This window comes from Dipodomys ordii, unplaced genomic scaffold (genome assembly GCF_000151885.1).
Source record: "Dipodomys ordii isolate 6190 unplaced genomic scaffold, Dord_2.0 Scaffold73, whole genome shotgun sequence".
NCBI lineage: Eukaryota > Metazoa > Chordata > Mammalia > Rodentia > Heteromyidae > Dipodomys > Dipodomys ordii.
Genome location: NW_012267289.1, coordinates 4,298,253 through 4,320,270, shown reverse-complemented (window position 1 = coordinate 4,320,270; position 22,018 = coordinate 4,298,253). Strand labels below are relative to the sequence as shown.

Genomic DNA, 22,018 nt, shown 5'->3' with positions numbered 1-22,018 from the left:
GCTTTTTTCTTTTTGCTTATGTGGTGCTGAGGAATCGAACCCAGGGCCTCAGGCATGCAAGGCAAGCGCTCTACCACTGAGCCACCTTCCCAGCCCAGCCATTAAGGAGTCTCATGGCTAAAGGTCACCATAGTGAAAGCATGGCGACTCATACCTGTCATTCCAGCTACAGAGGTGTAAGAGAACCATGGTTTAGACTGGCCTGGGAATAAATGTTATTTAGCTATCCCCAAAATAACTAAAAGCAGAAAGGGCTAATGTGGTACACTGCCTGCCTAGCAAAGTACCAGGCTCTGAATTCAAAGCCCTTACCAAAAAACGAAGTAAAAAGTCAGGTATAAATCTTACCATTTTTAGAAGGCAAAATCAGAATAAAAGAGATTTAAAAAAAAAAGAAAGGGGACAGCGATAATAAAATTTTATTGAATTTTTTAACAAAATATTTCTTTGGAAGTATTTGTTTTTTAACAAAGCCCTTTTATGTATAAAGAAAGGTAAGACTGTAAGAATGTAAGAAATGTAAATAAATAAGGTAAGATGGCATTTTTCTAGGCATCCAAGATCAAACCATGTCCTGGTAACGGTAACTAGTTTTTGAACTCAAATTCTAAAGTAGATGCCTTGGTTCACTCAAACCTTCCGTGTCACACATATTTCAGTCCTAAAATGTATGATTTTTCCAACGTAAGTACAAAAATGCCAATGTTCAAATTAACCAGAACACTTGTGATCCTCCAGAATTCTCTTGGTGAGATGAGTCAGGATTCATATGTTGCAACATAGTTTTCAAAACTAACATAATTCTGAAGTGCATTTCTATCTTTTCTGGTATCTTTTATTTTATTCTCCCTATTCATAACATACCATAGCAACTTTACCTTCAAAAATGTTTCTAATACAGTAATATACATTTAAGCAGTAATTTCTGACAAAAGTTGTAGTTTATTTAGCAAAAAAAAGGTGTTTATTTAAAAATTTCCATCAAGTATTGTCATAGTAGTAGTAATTAAGAATAATGGTGCAATTTAAAGAGAATAAGATGTACATTAATACAACTCAAAATTACACAGATATTGTTATTATCTCTCATATGGAAAAAAATCTCAGTTCTTGGAAGAAAGACCAAAAATGCAGTTTCATTTCAGTAAATTATTACCAATGCAGGGATTTTGTCTTTGTTTTTTGGTCTGTTTTTACTAATCATGTTCAACACATTTTATAAGCTTTACAAGAAAGCCTAGATAATTTAAGAAGCTTCAATTTTAGCTTATAAGGTATTTCTTTTCTGCCCGTTAAAATAATTTAAAGATGTGCACAATATGTTTGTATTATTTAAGGCAGGTGCCAAGCACATTTTGAAAGGTAATAAACTTACCAACTAGAATGTTCTCCCAAAGGAAAAAGAAACAAAAGAAAAGAAAATCTCTGACAGTTTTTAAGACAGATGTTTATATAGCACTCTTCTTTTAGATCATTTAAAAATAATTTGGCAGCTGAACCGCCTATTGTCATAACACATAATCATTTACAAAGGACAAGCAACAGATACAGAATTAATGATATACTTCGAATATTTTTACGAGTCTCTTTAAATTGGCGCCTATGAATTTTGTATTCAATGTAAAAAAAGATTTAGAACATAAACTCACACTAAGTAATGAATATGATTACTCTATGCCATGCAGGGAAGAGTCAACTTTTTACACATCATCACTCCTAAATAGTTCTAATTAAATCCAAACTGTTCCCATTTTTGCATCATTGTCATTCTTTGGCAAAAGACTCAAAATAGCCATGGGTAAGGAACCAACTGTTCACTCCTGGTCTCCATTTTTACAAAATAATGCGAATCAGCACTCTGTTTTACCTTTACACTAAAGAAGTAAGTGAAAATATTATGGCTTTTTGACTAATCTACACCTAAAGCTTTAAGTTGCCTTTCGATTTCTTCATCAGAGATTGTAGATTTTGAAGTGGAGGCAGATGGTAAGCTTCGGGCAGCTGATGGAGCTTTGGCCATCTATTGTGAAGCAAAAAGTGAGAGAATGTGTATTAGCAACCAGTTAGACTAGGATACAAAGAGTGGACTATAAAGTAATTTACTTGTGAAACAAGTATAAAGCCATGGAAAGAACATGAAAGGACAAATTAAAAGCAACTGTGACAAAAATGGTACAAACTATTTTCATCTAAGCAAAGTGGTTACTCATACCTTTCCAGAAATTTCAATTCCAATTTCATCAAGAACTTGATTCACAATATCCTGGCTTTCTTCTTCATCATCAGAGCCATCAAAGATATCATCAAGCGTGTCATTTACTTGGAGGAAAGAAAGAAATAAAGCAATGCGTTACTTTTAAATAGATTTCAGGTTAGACTTACAGTTCAGAAGGCAGTCAAATTATGCACATATTTTTAACCATTAAGGAAGACAAATTTACATGAGTGAATAAACTATAAAAGTAACTTCCTACATTAGTGAAGCATACTGGAAAGTATATTTCTTAGTCACTAAATTTGGAATGATTTCATCACAACATGAGCTATAACACAACAGAATAAATCTACTCTGATTTCCTTTTAAAAATGCTACTTGTAATGCTGAAGGGAAAGAATGGTAAGTGAAAAGTCAGAATTTCATCTCAGAACCAAAATAAAATAAAATAATTTTTAAAAATCACATCACATAACACGTATGTGATATTCAAGACTATAGGCTTAAAGTTTTAAAATATCAGTTCAATAACTATCCATTCAGCTAGTAGTTAAGAAAACTAATAGGAAAAAATATGCAAAAATCAAATATTCCTTTAATATTTGGGAGACAATTTACACTTTGTATGTCCACAATCCTATCTTCTCGCTTCTTAAATTTATACTCAACAGATAGGAAGCATAATGTTTGTTCAATATCCCATTAAATATTTTTTAAAAAATTGTCCCCAAAATGAAAGAATAGCTGGAGAAAAATGAAGTCATTGGGTGGTTTATTCTTGAGAAGAAAATGGGAAAATAACACATTTTGGGAAGTAAGAAAATATGTTTGCAGACCAGGTGCTGGTGGCTCACGCCTATAATCCTAGCTACTCAGGAGGCTGAGGTCTGAGGATCATGGTTCAAAGCCAGCCCGGGCAGGAAAGCCCATGAGACTCTTACCTCCAATTAACCACCAGAAAACCAGAAGTGGTGCTGTGGCTCAAGTGGTAGAGTGCTTGCCTTGAGCTGAAGAGCGCAGGGACAGCGCCCAAGCCCAGAGTTCAAGCCCCACAACTGACAAAAAATAAAAAATTAAAATATATATATATGTTTGCAGTGTTTCAGAGGTAAGCTGTTTTATCCAGCTGGAAGGACCACATGAGAGTACTATAAGAGCTAACTTCATTAGGTATATATAGAGAGACTGGCAAGGCAAAAAGGACACACACAGGAAGAGTATGTCATTCCACTTGGTTTTTATACAAGGTGTGTAAATGGGAAATAGCTAGAAAGGAAAAAAAAAAGGAAAAGAAAAGCAGATGGCTTACAATAGTAGTTCCTCTGAATGAATTTCTTAGGAAATGACAGAAGATGCAGGGCATGTAGCCAGTCTGATCTCATGTCCATGATGGTATTTGGGCTCCTAGTAAAAGGCCAAAACATTCTCTTTCTATGGGATGTTCCTGGTTTGGTACTGCAATAGTTAACTAACAATCTGTGGGCTTATGAGCCATGACTCTCTGGAAAATGCACATAAGGTAGGTGACCATCTGGGGAATGAATACTCTGCAAACAGTTCATAACCCAATTCATGTTCCAGTCATCTCTCTGCTTTGTCTATGCACTTTTGACATTAGTTACAAAGTTTGATATTGGTTATAGTATCTGATTTGTATGAGCATGATTTAAAAATTGATTTTGTTACTTTAGTAAACTAGGTATGAAAACGGCTAAAAAGCTTTTGGATAAGAAATAGGGCAAATAATTACTTCATTTAGTGTCCATGCAACTTTGGGGGGAAAAGGCATTTGTCATTTTACCACTCTGGTATTTGTATTGTCAATAGTAAAATAAAAAGGCTTGACCAAAAAACTGTTTGATGTATGGTTATGGTATGTGACTCTATGATCAGCATGAAACCACTGAGGGTATCTGATGAGCATACTCCAGAGGTAAGTATTAGAAAGTGAACTCAAGAGTATGTGATCTAGATGCAATAAAGTCATGAGAGAGGTCAGAGCTTGTAAAGATGAATGAAGATGAAAGATGGAGACAGATGAGAACAACCACACAGATGCAATCAGGAATTAGAAGAGGAGAATGCTTTCAGGACAAGTTTAACCAATCTAACCAAAGACATAATAAATATTTTCCAAAGATCCTGTTTCCAAAACATGAATGTGAGCCATTCCTTGAACAGTATTGCTGGAAAAAATATGGTCATTTATGTTTAAAATTTATCTTTAGGTACAAGTTTTGAAAAAGCATATAAAAATAATTATTCTTTCAGACTGGGTTACAAATTGCTAAAATGCAAATTGGAACAACTGTGAAAAATATGAAAGCCATATGATTAAGGGCTGACTGATACTTTTCATTACAGCTTAATGGAAAATCAATTCTGTCAATAGGTGTTCACATTTATGCCATTCAGTGGAAACCACATGAACCTGGTAGATACTCTAATCATTATATAAACAACAAAACAAATCTCTCAATCATTAAAATTTTTCAGAGTTTCAAGAGTCTTGAAAAAAAAACGTTTTTTTTCAAAATAAAGACATATAGAAACTATACAGATTCTGGAATTCCCAAAGATAGTGTATATATTATCACTACATTTTTAGAAGAAAAAAAGATACTCTGAAATAAAATGCTAGAAATTATTCTAGTATTTTCATTAGTCACAATAACGACTATGGCAACCCTAACATTTTAAATATTTATTATTCTTATACCCCAAATGCTAGAAATGATAGCTGATAAGCAGAAGTAAACTGGCATATTCCTACATTTTTACAAAGCAATGAGAGAGATACCTTTTCAAAACAATAATATAAATGATATTAATTAGGATCCCATGAAGGGTTCATTCATTCATTATTTACAAAGTATGTATTCCTGTGATCTTTATGGGGAGAGTTTGGTAGTAAAAAGCCAAAAGTCTTATAAAGCTGTTAATATTCTAAGGAGATTTATGAAGCCAGACAATGTAATAAATAAATAAATATATTTTTAAATCATTATAGAATAAGGGCAGGTGTGGCCACACATGCTGCAATTCCATCTATGTGAGAGACGGAGGTAGGAGGATAATGGGTCTGAAGTGCACTCCAGAAAAAAAGGGGCAGAAGAGCTTAACTGAAAAACAACTAATGCAAAAAGTGCTAGGGACATGACTCAAGTGGTACTGTCTATCTAGTAAATTCAAGGGCCTGAGTTCAAACACAGTATTGCAAAAACTATTTTTTTCTTTCTAGGTAATATATGTAGTAATATATGTGCCTTCATCGTGTTTAGTTTGGTAGTTCATTCCTTGAGTTTTGAAAATATGTTTTTCCCTTAAGGCTCTTTATAATGACTAAAAAAGTTATCATTTACATAATGTTGAAATAAGAATGGCTCAGAACAGTTATTGTTAATATGCAATGTCATGAGCTTATGTTAGTTATGCTGTATGTTTTTGAAAAGTTAACATAAGATTATGATTGTACATGTAACATGGAGTCACTTTTATAAATAAGAAAAAATGTAGTAAATGTAGAAAAGAAATGTATAACATTAAGAGTTGCAAGATCTATGTGGTGTACAGATAAATTCTATGTGCTATTTCATTTTATTCACTATTTTTCAACCTCAACATGTAGGTAGTATAAATGCAGAAAGAAGTAAACTAACTATAAATGTTATTCTGAGAGAAAAAAGCAAAAGAAAGAGCTCTATTCACCCTACTTCCAATACCAATAGATTTTCTATAGTTTGTAAGAGTCAACAAGACTCTGAAACTGCTTACATTTATACAAGCAAGAGCTATTTTATGCACAAGTTATTTTGCATGTATAATCAATAACTGTTCCCTTATTTCTCATTTCATCTCTGTGCCTTCAGGATAAGAATAAAAAAATCACTAGTAAATGAAGTTGGTTAATTCAAAGATGAGTAAACTACATTTTATTATAACTTCTTAAACTTACTCATTTCTTCAGTCATTTCCATTTTCATGTTTTCCTTCTGGAAATTCTGCATTGTCTGCAGTGTCTTCTGTGGATCCATCTTCTTGTTCACTGCCTGCATTGTCTTTAAATATATGAAAAAATATTCAGGTAGTTACATAATTATGAAAATTTTGCTATGAAATAAGTCTAGAGGGAATACATCAAATACAGATAGGCTTTAAAAAGACATGCATCTTGTCATAAGAAAACACAGAGTGTTAAATACTCTAGAAAAACATGAAATATTCATTTAAAAACCATCTGCTCAACATCTACAAAATCAAGTCCAGTGTGGGAAAACTCTTCAGAACAGTAGACAAAAAAACCTGTGCAGTAAAAATCATTTATGAACATAAAACTCATTGCTATTCAAATGGGAAAAATAAATTTACTTATTAATATTGCAAGTAGATAATGTCTAAGCTAAGAAGAATTTTAAATTTAACTATTGTCATCTAATGTTTAGATGAAAAAGGATTAGAGGACATACCAACACACATATATAGGACTATTAGTATACTTAAAACTATAGTGAATAGCAATAAAAATTGTTTTGCAGAAATATATGTAGAGTCTTTAAACGTTTACACTACTTTTGTCTACTATGGCCAGTGTGAGATATTACACACACATACACACATAGGTATTATATAGTTAATTTGGTATATAAAAAGCATAATGGTTTCAAATAAACTCCCAAGTGTCTCTCTCTAGAGTTAATAGCCAAATTCTATAATTTGCCTGACAGCAACTGGAACCTTCCAAATTAGACAATCTAATTTGTTACCACTGCCCTTTAGGCTCACTGATCTTTTTCTTTTTTAATTTTGTTAAATGTGTTGTTCTAGTTCCTGCTTCAGGGCCTTTACATAAACTAGTCCCTTATCTAGAGTGCTCCTTATCACCAGCTTTTACTAGTAACACTTCAGCTTTCAGTTTATATACCAGTTTCTTAGGGGAGTAGTCCCTAACACATCTGATTAGAACAAATTAGAACATATAGCTTTGTAAAATCTCATCACCTAGAGATGTGAATTTAGTTATTGATTTAAATTTTATTTCTTAAATTGCAACTTACTTTATTGTTGTAAATAATACCAGTAACAATATTGATGAGGGTAACAGAGTAGCTATGGCTATACATTTATATTGTAAGCAAGGCCCTGCTCTAAGCCTTTTACATATGGAAAATGGAGGCAGAGAAAAGCTCAATACTTGGTTCAAGGTCCTACAGCTGCTGAGTGAAATAAGATCTGAACCAAAGCCAAGTGTACACACTTCTTCTTACATAGGCTTCTCATAAATGGACGGTAAGCTACAGGAAGGCTGAAACCTGGTCTGGTTTTCCTTTCTATTGTATTACTGTTAGTCATTATAGCTTCTATAAGAGGATTTAAAGAAATATTTAGGCCAATTTACCACATTTATAACACCTTAACTAGGAATTCCAATTCAGATGCTGTATCCTCTAAATAGCAGGCGTGTATCAGATATCTTTGCTTAACCTATTAGTAAATATATGAGTAAACTCTCCTTCAAGTCTAGTTACCCAACCATCAGAAGGTGTTTTAATATCGGATTTAACTATCAGTACTAATTTCTCTTCATATAAATCATATAAATTCACCTAAATCTTTTGCCTTTTTAAAATACTAATACTTAAATCACTTTAATAAACTCAAAAATGTGTGAATATACAGGATTCAATGTACCTTTGCTGTGGTAGACATTGCTCCAGCCATCTTCATCTGGGAGTTCATTACTTTTGTTTGTGTGGACATAGAAGTCACTTTGGAACTTACAGCAAAAGTTCTAGTTTTCTGTTTCCGTAGATGTACAAGCTGCTTGGCTAGAACCCTGCAAGCTTCTTTATTACCAATCTTGGCCATCTTCTTAATTTCTAATTCCTAAGAGGGGAAACAAAACAAGTGAGTAACATGAGGAGGAAGTCCTCATAGACTGGAGGTATGCTGCCAGTGGTAGAGTTGGCATTCCATACGGAAGAAAGTCAAGTAAGAGCACAAGGCCCTGAGTTCAAGGCTTAAAACTAGCATGCTCACATATGCATGCATGCGTGCACACACACATACACACACACATACACACAAACAAAACTGAGGTAGTCTTCAATGATCATTTCAGAAGAACAGATCCAACAGGCACAAAATTCCCTGTTTCTTTAAGAGGAAAGATGCTTTCATAAAGCCATAGAGGGAATGAATAACTGAAGGTGATGATTAACGCATTTTTGGAAAGACAAGAACTGGTACACTCACCCATGAATACAAAGCAAGTCTACAAAGGAGTATACACACAGAACCCAGAAGAAAATACTAAAAGGAAAATTCAGACATAAACAGGGAAAACAAAGAAAATAGAGAGGTAGCATATTTAAAGCTAATAATACAGGTAATTACATTAATCTAAATGGTATATGATAGACATCAATTAACAAAAGTGCCTGTGTAGACAAAATGGCAAACTCAACTAGACACTATTTCAAAAAACCAATTTTCAAAGAAGGATATTCTTAGGAGAGGATCACAATGGCTCAATAGCTGTATGCATATGATCATATAAAATAATGTTTATTGAAATGAACTCCAAGAAATGGAAAGAGGGGTTTTTTTGCTATTGTTTTTGTTCCTTTGTCAATGGATTTGTTTTCTATACCTTTCATTCTCTATGTAAGTTTATCTGTTTGGGGGAGTGTAAGGGAAGAGGATAGAAACAATGGGGCAAAGGGTGAACAAATATAGCAGTGATATTCACTAGACAATATGTTGAAAGTCAACTATACAACTTGACGGGGGATGGTCAGGAGGGAAAATCTGGGAGAAAGTGAGGAAAAGGCTGACACTGTTCAAAAAGAAATGGATGTAACTGCAACCCTTCTGTACATCACCTTTGCAATAACAATAACAAAAAACATACTAAGATAACAAAAAGATAAGAATGTCTGTTCATACTATTTCTAGCCAATATTGTATGGTTCTAGCTTGTATTAGAAAAAAGAAGATAAAATTGGTTTAAAAATTGAAAAAAAATTCATAAAGCTTTATTCATTCACAATACAAATTATCTATGTAGAAACTAAGAGTCTGAAGCAAAGTAAATACACAGCAAATTTGCTATGTGTTGTATGACCAATTTAAATTCATTGCATAAAGAATATATAAAGATGAATTAAGTCAGCCTATTAAATAATATTGTCATAGTCACTATCTTTAAAATATGAAAAAGTCACCTAGGAGTTAATGTAAATTTTTTATAACCCTCTCTTGCTTTCCATAAGAATTTTATTTTTGTGGCCATCCAAAAAGAAAATAGTTCTGTTTTGAAAATTATTTCTTCCTAGACAGTCATAGCTTTGTGAATTTCAGGAATAACTTGGTTCCACATCAACAGAATATTCAGAATTCTTGGAAAAGGAAGCAGGATAACACAACAAGGTTAAAAAAAAAAAGGCAGGAAAGAATTAAATGCCATTTCTAGTCAAGTAAGTCACTTACCACCTGCCATGTGCCTTTTTCCTAGTTAGCTAATTATTCCAACACTCAAATTTATTTGAAAAGTTAAAATGAAATTTAATGTTCTACTTACCAGCTGTTTTTCTTGTTTCTCTAAAGCTGCTCGATCTCTGACTATAGCCCTCTGTGTACCTCGTAACTCTCGATTTTGTTCCTTTATTACATCTAAGAGAACAAAAGAAATGTAAATTTATGGCTGAAAAATTTTCTTCAATACCATATAATATACTAGTTTATGAAACTACAACAAAAATGAAACATTGATTTATATTCTAATAGTCTAATTTATATTCTAATAGTCAAATATTAAAACATGGATTATAAGTGCAAATATTATAGTTAAATCTTAACCATCAGTTTATGTTGTATCACAATAAAATATTCTCTTAGAGAATTATTATACAGTATATATATATAGTATGTATAATACACATATACATAGAAATGCTTCTTACTCCAGTAGCATATGAATTTCAGAAGCACATGTCTATTTGAAAAAAAATCTTTTTTTTTTGTTTTGCCTGCTGTAGTAAGTCATAGCAGAGTAAAACAACAGATCTTCCAAATGAAGCAGATGTGGATTTTATTACACTCTGCCACTTGATTACTATATAATTTTATCTTGGAAAAGTTAGGTAATACTCTAAGCCTAATGTTTCCTATTCAGAAAATAGTTCGTTTTAAGGAGTAATAACATTCAAAATGCTTTGATATATTCAAATTGTCAACTCATTCTTAATGTGTCTTGATTTTGTGTAATTCATTTGGAATCTTTATAATCCTTATTGAAAACTTGATTGCTCAAGGCTTGATAGACTATAACAGACAATAGTAATTACTACATTATTTAGTAGTTACTAAATAATGTAGTAATAATAAATATGCAAATTTTAACTTTTGTTATTAGTCTCTTATTGGAAAGATTTTAAGTGCTCTACATATAATATACATGTGATACAATGGAATTGAATATTTTTTTACTTTATATATAACAAAATTGAGCATTGGGAAAGTTAACACCAAAGGAAATGAACCAGTATATCCAAGAGACATCTTACTACCATATTCAATGTAACCTGTTCACAACAACCAAGAAATAGAAACCATCTCTATCAATTGATAAGTAAAGAGAATGCAGTATATATACACAATGAAATGCTCTTCAGCCATATAAAAGAATAAAATCCTGTCATTTATGACCACATGAATGGAACCAGAGGTCAATGAGTGAAATAAACCAGACACAGAAAGACAAGTATTCATGATATGACTTGCATATAGAATCTAAAAAAGTTGTTTTCATAACAATTGAAAGTAATATATTTACCAGAGCTGAGGAAATATAGGAGAAAAGTAGAAAGGTCTGATCATATATACTAAATTAGTTAAATAGTAGCAAAAAGTTCAGTATTTCTTTCCCACAGTAAGATGACTGCACATATATTTCAAAAAGTTTTTCTTTAAAGAGGATTCTGAAAGTCTATACCATGAAGAAATGAAATATATTTGAGAAGTCAGGCAAATTTAAACTCATTTTAACATTACACAGTGCATCCATATATCAAAATGTGATATAGTACTCTATTATTCCACGTAGTTTTTAATTAAAAGGTTGTACAAAAAGGTTATAGTTCCATCAGATTAAAAATAAAATGCACCTAATCAATACCACCCTTTCCATAGTTCTCCCCCATTTTCCCCCTTACATCTGTACCCTTAAATTATGTACTTCAATTATTAATTACATGTAAATTTTATGTTTATGTATCAGTTAAAAATAAATTTATAGCCAGATGCTAGTGGCTTATGCCTATATCCTAATGACTCAGGAGGCTGAAATCTGAGAATCAAGGTTCAGATTCTACCTAAAAAGCCTGTCTGTGAGAGATTTTTATCCCTAAATAACTAGCAAAAAGCTAGTAGGCATTCCTCAAGTGTGAGTGTGCCACTAGTGAACAGAAAAAGCTAAGAGCACCAGGTTCTGTGTTCAAGTCCAAGTACCCACAACAAAAAACAAGTAAACATAGAAAATAAAGAAAAAGAATTGTAACATGCACTCTAATATTTCTACTACTCGTGCTTAAGGATGGAGCTGGACAACAAAATGTCCTCAGCCTACTCCATTCTCAGAAATTAGATGTGGGGGATTCTAGACATTGGGTTAGAAAAGCTCCTCAGGAAAGAAATTCAGAGCTTCCCAACTGGTGACTCCATTCTTGTGCTGGGAACAGTGTGCACTCACATAGGGCGTGGAAACTGTGTGCCACCTCCTCCACTTAAGTATCTCTTCCATTCACTGTCCTTGTGTGATATTCTTCACAACAGACCAGCAATTAAAGGAGGACAGGGAAGCACTATCCTGAGTTCTGAGAGCTTCCCCAGTAAACTGTCCGTAAGGTCTCCTTACCTCTTGGCTAAGTTTCCACCCAGTATCTGTGTTCCCAAGGTAATTGGCACACCTGGAAGCAATCATCTCCCCCTCCAGCTAGATCACATCCTGGGCCACCTCTGGTAGTGCCTCCCATCTGACCATAGGAGAGTCCAAGGCCCTGAGATCACATCCAGATCCAGTGGGGCCAAACCTTACCCCCACCTGACTACACCTCTTCCTGTCCTTGGCCTAGATAAGTCCTGGTAGGAGGGAAGGGGGGGGGGTTGTCTCCTTGGCCATGCTTCTCCACCATGTATGGTGTGGGCAGTTCTGTAAATAAACTTCTTTTCCTGCCTGAATATTGTGTGGTGTCCTCTTCATCGGCTACGTAATGAAACCTACCTATTTAATATATCTTACAGTGCCCACCTTCAAAAATGAGCTTAGGAACACCTGGTTAGAAAGACACATGTGTGTCATATGACTGGCATCTGAAGTGAGATAATCCATGAGGCTGAGCAAAATGTCTACTCGAGCGCTGTATAATTAGTTTCATAATTAAGATATATTTTGGGACACCCAGTTGGTATCTAAGAATCAGTCTAGACTAAAAAAACCCATGTTTATTAAAAATATAGATGATGGCCAAATCAAACATAAAATTTAATCAAAAACATTTTTATTTCATTTTCTTAAGTGTATGTTATTATGTGTACGTTAACTGTCCTGTATAACAAAGGAGGAAAAATAAAGAAAATTAATTACTGCATATTCCACAGCCTCATAGTTGTTAATGGACCTATTAATATTTAAACAGCTCTAAGCTATAAACTCTGAGCATGTAATGTTACATACTAAAACATAATCATAACACTTTAAAACATATTATGGTAAGTAGGAAATGACAGTAAAACAGCTTTTCACATAAACAATAGAAATAGCAATAAAACTCACAAATTACAGTTTAATTTTTCTTAAGCAATCCCTATGATGAACCCACATTTAATTATTTGGCTCAGATAATTAAAAAAAATACACAAAACGATTGAACACTTTCAAGGAAAAGTTTATTTTCCATTTCATTTACTTTTTAGTAGATCTGTTTTCCTTCCAAGACTATAAGGTATTCTACAGCGAGGAATACATATAATAAAAAATACCTGATTGAGCACCAGTAGCTCATACTAAATCCTTGCAACTCAGAAGGCTGAAATCCAGGGGATTTGGATTTGAAATCAGCCAGGAAAGAAAATTCTAGAGACTGCATTTTCAAAATAACTAGTAGAAAGCTATGTTGGGGATGTGTCTGAAGTTAGAGAACACGTGAGATAGCACCCTACTGACAGCATGAAAAGCAGAGCTGTGAGACCCAACAGGATTGGGAGTCTGGAAGGCTGTGTGTGGAGTAAAGACTCACAGGCTGTTGAGAATTTCCTGGAAAGGTAAATCAGTTCTGGCTTCAGGAATTCAGATTTCTAACCTAGGTATGAGTTAATTTGACTTTAAACTTCCTGGGAGCCTGGGGGTAGACTAAGGATTTATGCAAATTGCAATCTGTTTACTGTTTAGCTCTAGTTCCTAAGATGAGGATGTCATCTACCACCTGTATACAAAAATATTCTCACATGTTGATGCTTATACCTTACTCTCTACACATACTGTTCTATATGAAACCAATAAAAAAAACCCTGGTGAATGGAACCTTGGGATCTAAAGTTGACAAAAGGTCCCCTGGTACCCCAAACCTCAATTCCATGGTCCAGTCTCCATTACTGCCTTGTCCCCATTAGCAGTGAGTTGCAGCACACCATGAAATAAACAAAACAACAACAACAACAGAAAACAACAAGAAAGCTTTCAAAATTGTAAAACTCTCAAATGTGTCTGGATGTGACTATTTGGTGAGTTAAAAAAGACGGTCTTTGGCTGGGAAGGTGGCTCAGTGGTAGAGTGCTTGCCTTGCATGCTTGAGGCCCTGGGTTTGTTTCCTCAGCACCACATAAGCAGAAAAAAAAAAAAAAGCTGGAAGTGGTGCTGTGGCTCAAGTGGTAGACCACTAGCCTTAAGCTGAAGAGCTGAGGGACAGTGCCCAGGCCCAGAGTTCAGGCCCCACGACTGGACCCCCCCCAAAAAAAGGGGTCTGGTGGTCTTGCCAACCCATCACCAACACTTGCAGAAGGCCCCCAGGCCAGCTCACTGTGAGGCATTAAAATGCCTCTTTAAATTGTTCAGGCTCTTTTCATGAACGAAATACAGGTCAGCTTAGGCTTTGGTCCTCAAAAGATATAGCCTTCTTTAACTTATTGGGGGAATGGGGTATGTCAAAACAAACAAACAAAAACAACTAAACAAAAAAGGTCTCTCAGGTGGTCTAGCCCAGCTCCCTAGAAAGCTCTACTGGAATTAGTGGGCCAAGTCCCAACTGGAATTGTGGTTTGCTTCCCTAAATCCTCTAAATTTGCATATAATTTGCAAACTTAAGGATGAAAGTAAAAAGGAATTATCAACTGCAAATATGAATATCTGATGATTTCTGAGGAATACAACTTGAAGCACCTTTTCCTGGAAGGAGGTGGTCTGCTTAAAATGACAGATCAGGCACACTCAGGAGACACGTCACACCACAGCTTCCTCTCTTCATGTACTGCATTCTGCAGCTGGCTATCAGGTCATGAGGGATTTCTTCATATAACAAAACACCTTTTCTAGTTTTAAGTGCATTTCTGTGGAAAAAATAATTTTATCTATACAATTTCATTGCTCCCAGTTATCGTACTCTATCACATGTAAGCAGAAACAAAATGTTCCTCCACCCTGCAAACTGCAGTAGCTGCTATCAGTAGGAATACTGAATACATTGGCACTGGTATCAGCATTAAACCAACCTTTTTTGAGGGGGGAGGCTTTACTTTTCCTGGTCCTGGGGTTTGAACTCAGGGCCTGGGCACTGTCCCTGAGACTCTTTTGCTCAAGACTAGTGTTCTACCACTTGGAACACACCACTTTCAGCTTTTTCTGAGCAGTTTATTGGAGCTAAGAGTCTCAGGGACTTTCTTGTTTGGGTTGGCTTCAAACCGCCATTCTCAGATCTCAGCCTCCTGAGTAGGTAGGACTACAGGTATGAGTCAAACACCAGAACCCAGTAACCAACTTTAATTATAACTATGGACAGAAGAAAGCCATGAGAGTTTGACTTCAGCTAATTAGAGATGATGGAACTCACCAAGGGACAATAAAGTAGAAAGCTATCCTGGTTATGTGGGAACCTACCCACTTCTTGGGTAGACTGCAGTTAGAACTGAACAAAAATGCTGTAAACTCATGTTTTAAAACTTAGAGCCTAAGAGACATTAAAGGGTAGTACTGAAAACAAGCAGGCTATACAAATCTAATTTACTCAAAAAGTGAGTGTAAGAGAGTGAGACAGAATGGAAATTTGGTATATAAACCAATTTATTGGATTGTAGAAATGGAATAAAGAAAACTCAGAGGACAGTATTTAAATAATACTTGGTAAATAAAAACAACAACAAAAACATTTAGGGGAAACAGGACAGTAAAAGATCATGCCAATAGCTTTACACATGGCCAAGGAACTCAAAAACTTAAGAAGGAGCTTGGGAGGAGATAAGCTAGGATAGTGAAGGACAATGAACATGATCAATACACATATTATGTCTGCATGAAAATGCAACAAAACCTAGTACTTTACTAACAAAAAAAGCAGAAAAACTGAGCTTGAACAAGGGCAGGCCTCACCTATAAAACAGAAATGGGATGTTAAAGAGAAAATGGGAGAGTCAAGACTATGGTAGCAGAAAAGGAAAAAAAAAATTTCCTTCTCTCATAGATCTCAAAAGTTATTTAAGCCCTGAGGAATTCTAATCAATTGGTATTAAAATAGTGTTTTTGGAAGAGCTGAAGAAAGGTTATGAGATGGGAATATGTCACAAATCTTTGGTCTCAGCTAGTGTTGGGTATCATGAGGAGGATGGAGAAATATACAGGAAAGAAACATTCCCATAGACATATCTCTTATAAAAGTATGGAAAACTTTGCCCCACACACACACAAAAAATGCTCTCAGGAGTACACTATACTCCAGAATCCACATTACATTACTTTTCTTTGGTGTGTCAAGAATGTAGAAGCAAACAGGTAGTAAAATAGGAATTTAAAATATTTAGATAATAAGCACTAAAGACACACACAATATTCTGGGGAAGATCTGTATACTGTAGATCTGCCTCCAACAACATGTTCTATTTATTCTGGCAAAAGGAGAAATGTTTGTGAAGAGGATTGTTTATATAAATGATACTTTTATTTCCTCTTAACATATCAGAAATATGGCACCACTGATAACTGACCAGAAATGTAATCCAATTTAGTTATACTGCTTAGCACTCTGAATCCTGACAACTAGCATATATAGATATCATCCTAATGAGGCAAAAACCAAAGAAGCCTTATTTCTTTCCTGTTCAAGGTCCTCAAATTATCTCTAAACTTTTATGAAGGCTCTCGGTGGGTGGCAATCAGTTGAACAGTGTAGATTTTAGTAAGTCCTAGATACTGAAAAACAACTATTTTGGAATAGTAAATGCTATTACTTTATGGCTATAGTTTCTAAATTGGTAACTACCAAATTTTCATGTGGACTCTGAACTCAATACAGAATGTAGAAGTGAGTAGAATTAGCATAAGCCAACTTTCTAATTACTTATGAATTTCCTGTTATTCCAGTTAATGCAAGTTAGAAAGCAGATGCTAAATAACAGCAATACTTAATACAATTTAGTTGGCATCAAATACTTCCTTGAGAAGGAAAAAGTACTATAAAGTTCAGGTTAGCTAGAGGAAGTTAAAAAAAAGTGAATTCTAGTCAGAAGGCATTATAAGCAAATATGTCAGGATGAGAAAAGGTATGACACACAGTATATTGATGAATAGTGGAACATCACTGCAGAACAGTAAAATGTCCAGACATAGCTAGACAAAGAGGCAACAATCAAAGGAAAACTATGCATGACAAGAGACTCAATAAAGAGGTTTACATTGAGGAGCAAGCAGTAGAATTAGATTTCATTTCAGATTATACTGACTGCATTATGTCTAGAAGAAGGATTTGCCATTTTGAAGCTACAGGAAAAGAAAAGAAGGCAATAAAGCAGTCAATGTGAAGTAATATCTGAATTAGAGCAAAGAGTTAAAAGTACATACAATATCATATGTGACAAATATTTAAGAGACAAAGAAAGGAAGGATTTGGTAATAATTGCCTTAGTAACTAATTGAAGGTAGTGGGGAAAACTCAAGTACCATCAACACTTGAAGAATAAAACGCTGAAAAATAAATAATTTTTAAAAAGATAATGCGTTTTGTTTTGGATCTCACATTTGAGATACTGGATATATAGGACATATAACACTACCAAAAATACCAGTAGAGATACATATCTGACATATATTAGCACTTCAATTATAACTGAAGAAAGAGAGATACTAGATCATTTAGGGAAATAACATAACAGTTAAAACAGTGATATCCCAAGATGAACCACCCCCCCAAAAAAAAACACGAACTTTGTCTATAAAAACAAGAGAAGAAAAAAAAAGTTGAAAAGGAGTGTCCAGGAGAGAATTTTCTTTTGTTGTTGTTGTAGGGCTTGAACTCTGGGCCTAGGCGCTGTACCTGAGCTCTTCAGCTCAAAGTGAGTGCCCAACCACTTGAGCCACAGTGCCACTTCTGGTTTTCTGGTGGTTAACTAGAAATAAGAGTTTCATGGACTTTCTTGCACGTACTGGCTTTGAACTGGGATCCCCAGATCTCAGCCTCCTGAATAGCTAGGATGGCACCCTGCTAGAAAGGAGATCTATTTTTTTAAATTTTTTTTGGGGGGGAGGTCCGGTCGTGGGGCCTGAACGCTGGGCCTGGGTGCTGTCCCTCAGCTCTTCAGCTCAAGGCTAGTGCTCTACCACTTGAGCCACAGCACCACTTCCAGCCCTTTTTTTTTTTTTTTTGCTTATGTGGTGCTGAGGAATCAAACTCAGGGCCTCAGGCATGCAAGGCAAGTGCTCTACCACTGAGCCACCTTCCTAGCCCCTTTTTTAATTTTTTTTTTTTTTACCATAAGGATCAAATTCAAAACATAGGCCAGAGAGGCAATCATTAAAAATGGCCATTTGATATGATGATTTAGAATTCAGTTATTATACAACATCTCATCATATGACATGAAAGCAAACTGCTTAAGAACTGGGGGAAAAGGATAGCAAGGTAGTAAGAAGGAGAATATATATTTCTAGTTCTTCAAGAGGTTTAGATGAAGATCAGAAAGGAATTAGACCATGGAAAAGACCAGGGTCCAGGAAGGTCAGAAAAATGAGGTAATTTCCACTATGGAAATTAAAGTTCTACTACTAATTTCAAGAGAAACATGTCTGATCTATAGACACAAGTCAAACAATGCATTGAGAGTTTCATGAACTTATAAAGATTATCACACTAAACTGGATTAGAAAAGAATGAAAACACTTAAAAACATGAGGTCCTCGCTCTGCGCCTTGTGATCTTGGGAAACTTGCTTACTACCTTTCCTTCGTTTCCTCATCTCTAAGATGGGGACAATAATACTGCTTAGCTCATAGGCTTATTTGGAAATGATACAGCAGTAAAAATTCTTTGCACAGTACCAGAAGATTTGTCTTTATTGAGGCCACAAATAAAAAAAATTATACAGTGTTTGAAGTCTTCATTTTTACCCAGGCATGGGTAACACATCTGCAATCCCAAATGCCTCCAGTAGACATGCTAGGCAGTTCATACCCAACCCCTGAACTTCAGTGTTTGAAAGTCTGGATAGCTGCCCATTTATGACAAGTCTTAATGATATGCTGATTTACAGGTTTATAATTAACCTCTATAAATAGGTCACTATTTGCATACCTGGAGAAAAAGAATACTGTAGATAAACAGGATATACCACACACACACATCAGTAAAAAGAAAAGGGCATACTCAATTTTAATTTCAAATTGCAAAAAAATTCTTCTCTTCAATGGCATTGAGATACACCTCTCATTAATTTCTGTAACAAAGTATACACTGAGGAGACTTGGATCATATTTGTGTCTAAAATGAATTAAACATAACTCTGAATAGTAATAAGTACTATAACGTCATCTTTCTTTTTAATTCACATATGTAGTAGTCTTTAGTGATACAGTATATAATTCTTCCAGCCAATCCAGAGACAAAAAGATTCACTTGTTCCCCAGATCCATAAGCAGCTACATGTTTTCTTTACGTATCAGAATTTCATTATTTGTTCCTTTAAAAAAGAAGTCAACACATAGTAAAAGATCTTATGATCAATAATCAATGTGCCCAAAGATAGAAGAGAAACATATAAAACTTCATTAAATTTCATGATATATAACCTCATTACTGCTAGGAACAGTATTGTCATTTTTTAAAACAAAACAAGAAAAAAACCTTCCTTTTCGTAAAACAAAGCATAAAAACTTCAGCAAGGCTCTATTAATATGATGAAAATATAGATCTACAATTAAGAAATGAGTAAATTATTTGAACTGACATAGTAATTTAAGGAAACATCAAATATAGCTTGGTAGTTGTCAAGGAGTATACTGGTCCAATTCAGAAATTTCACAGTGAATCTTTAATTAGTGGCAAAATCCCTAGCAAAAATCATTTGGACCTTCCCCCCCAAAAAAAAAAAGTCTACTAAAAACATTATGTCTTATTAGGCCTAAACTCACCCTCATTACCCAGACTCATTGCTTATTTTCCTCTCCTCAACACTACAATAGTCACTAGAGTGCCAAAAGCACCAGGAAGCACAGGACTGAGATACAGGTTTGAAAACAGGTGACAGTTATTAAACAATTAAAATCAGGAATGTTTGGGTTTTACTGTTAAAAGTTAACTTGTAACATCAAACTAAGAGAGATGGAATGGCTTTTCTATTGTATAGTAAAGTCACTAAAACTAATCAAGAAAGATGTTTTTTTGTGGAAAGACCTTAGAAAATCATTCCTCTATCTAGAATTTTGTATCCTTTGAAATTTATCTTTTCATCCCTATTATGCCTGTTCCCCAGTTGCTCAATCCCCAGCCACTTTAGATTTTACTTTTTTAGATGCCACATACAAGTGAATTTGTTGTTGCTGTACTTGGTTTAAATTTCACTACACAAAACTCGAGCAATAAGTAAATAAATCTTTTCTTCCCCCTGGTGCAATAACTAGAAATCACTATACTGGTACAGAAAGCATTGAAAAAAAAACCTGACTAAACATCATTCTCATGATTAACATATATGAAATCCATGTCACATAATCATATCACATATTAAGTAGCTATGCTAAGTATTGTAAATGGTACATCTCATTTAATAAAAAGTCAAAAGAAGCTGAAAACAATTTTTTTTCAATTAATGTAAAGAAGCAAAAAATATGCTTTGTTTGTAAGTCAGGGGTAATATAGCACTATGTGTTGAGATGAAGGACAGAGAGGCTGGGTAGATGATGTCTTTGTTATCTTCCCCCAAATAATTTTCCTGTCCTTGGAACAATCCACACAAAGGATGGAAGGAGTTATCCCCAAGTCAGGACTCAGTAGTTTGTACCAATCACTGTCTAGCTCTAGTACTCTTTATGCAGCAGGGTTGGAACTTACAAAGAAGTGATTCTTTGATTGATCCAGCAACAACCTAGACTCAACATGTAATGTGACAGTTTTTTTAAAAAAATAATAACTTGAATGAATTTATTACCTGACAGCACTCATGTCTAAATATGTCCATGCACTGCATATGAGTACCTCCAAACTTATACATGCCAGTACATTTACTATCTCTCTCTCTCTCTCTCACACACACACACAAAATGACATTGAGCTCAAAGTCTGAAACAGTGCAAAGGTCTTTAAAATGTAAACCTCCAATGTCACTAGTACACACATCCCTTACATTGCCAAAGACCATCATAAGGGAGAAAATAACCATAATGAAAGCTAACCCTAGGTACCTCTTTGGGAATTCTTATAATTTCATACTGGAGTCAATCAAGAAACGTGCTTCACAGGTGTACTGATGGAGCGTTTTTAAAGGGACAGGAGCCTATACTCAAGTTCTCGTCGTAAGGTCTCTGGCGGTGGCTGGGAGTGGAGCCTCTCTCCACACACAGGAAATCCAGTAAAGCCAGTCATCAATCTCCAAGTCTCAAAGACACTCAAGGGCCTCCTCCGGACGCCTCGGATCCCGGTCGTAAAGAGGGGGTGGGGAATGAGGGTGAGGGTGGCGTTGTCAGAGGGGAGCAGCCAGACCTGTGCAGGTGAGGCAGGGGTGGGGCGGGTCGGGGAGGCCGGGGACGCGGAGTGACGCAGCCCGGCGGTCACCTGTGGGGCCTCTCACCCGGCCCCGCCCCCCCCGGGCCGCAGTCAGAACCGCAGCCGGAGCCCCCGGCACACTCCCCGGGAGGGGGGGAAGTCGGCCTGGAACTCACCGTCCACCGTTTTCTTCTTGAAGAGGGACGCCATGGTCAGGGACCGCGCCTGGAGGGCCCGGCTCGGCCCGAGACTGGGACGGGACCGGAGGGAAAGGACAGGCCCGCTGGGAGGCTGGGGCGGGAGGCGCGGGCGCGCAGGAGGAAGGGGACGCCGTCGCCGAGCAGGAAACCCACGGAGGGCGCTGATTATCCGCAGCCGCGCCGCCGCCCTCCCCCGAGCTCAGGTGACTGCGAGCTAAGACACTTTTTGGAGAAGTCACTTCTGGGCGGCGCCTGCGCAGTGCGGCGCTTGCGCCTGCGCACTGCGCTTCCTGAAGCCACCGGCGCTGCCCTCATGTCAACGGCTGCCCGACCTTCCTATCTCCGGGGAGGGGTCACTGTGGTGGGAGGGA

General features: G+C 35.8%; 1 protein-coding gene across 1 annotated transcript; it reads right to left on the bottom strand.

Annotated features, from left to right (window-relative positions):
- Positions 1-1,426: 1,426 nt before the first annotated feature.
- On the bottom strand, positions 1,427-21,860 carry Chmp2b (charged multivesicular body protein 2B). Its single transcript, XM_013024179.1, has 6 exons — positions 21,624-21,860; positions 9,795-9,886; positions 7,904-8,098; positions 6,171-6,273; positions 2,213-2,319; positions 1,427-2,020 (listed from the first exon to the last, which is right to left on the bottom strand). The coding sequence occupies exons 1-6, from the start codon at positions 21,655-21,657 to the stop codon at positions 1,910-1,912; spliced, it is 642 nt and encodes a 213-aa protein (XP_012879633.1). The 5' UTR covers positions 21,658-21,860; the 3' UTR covers positions 1,427-1,909.
- Between the last annotated feature and the right edge of the window lie 158 nt (positions 21,861-22,018).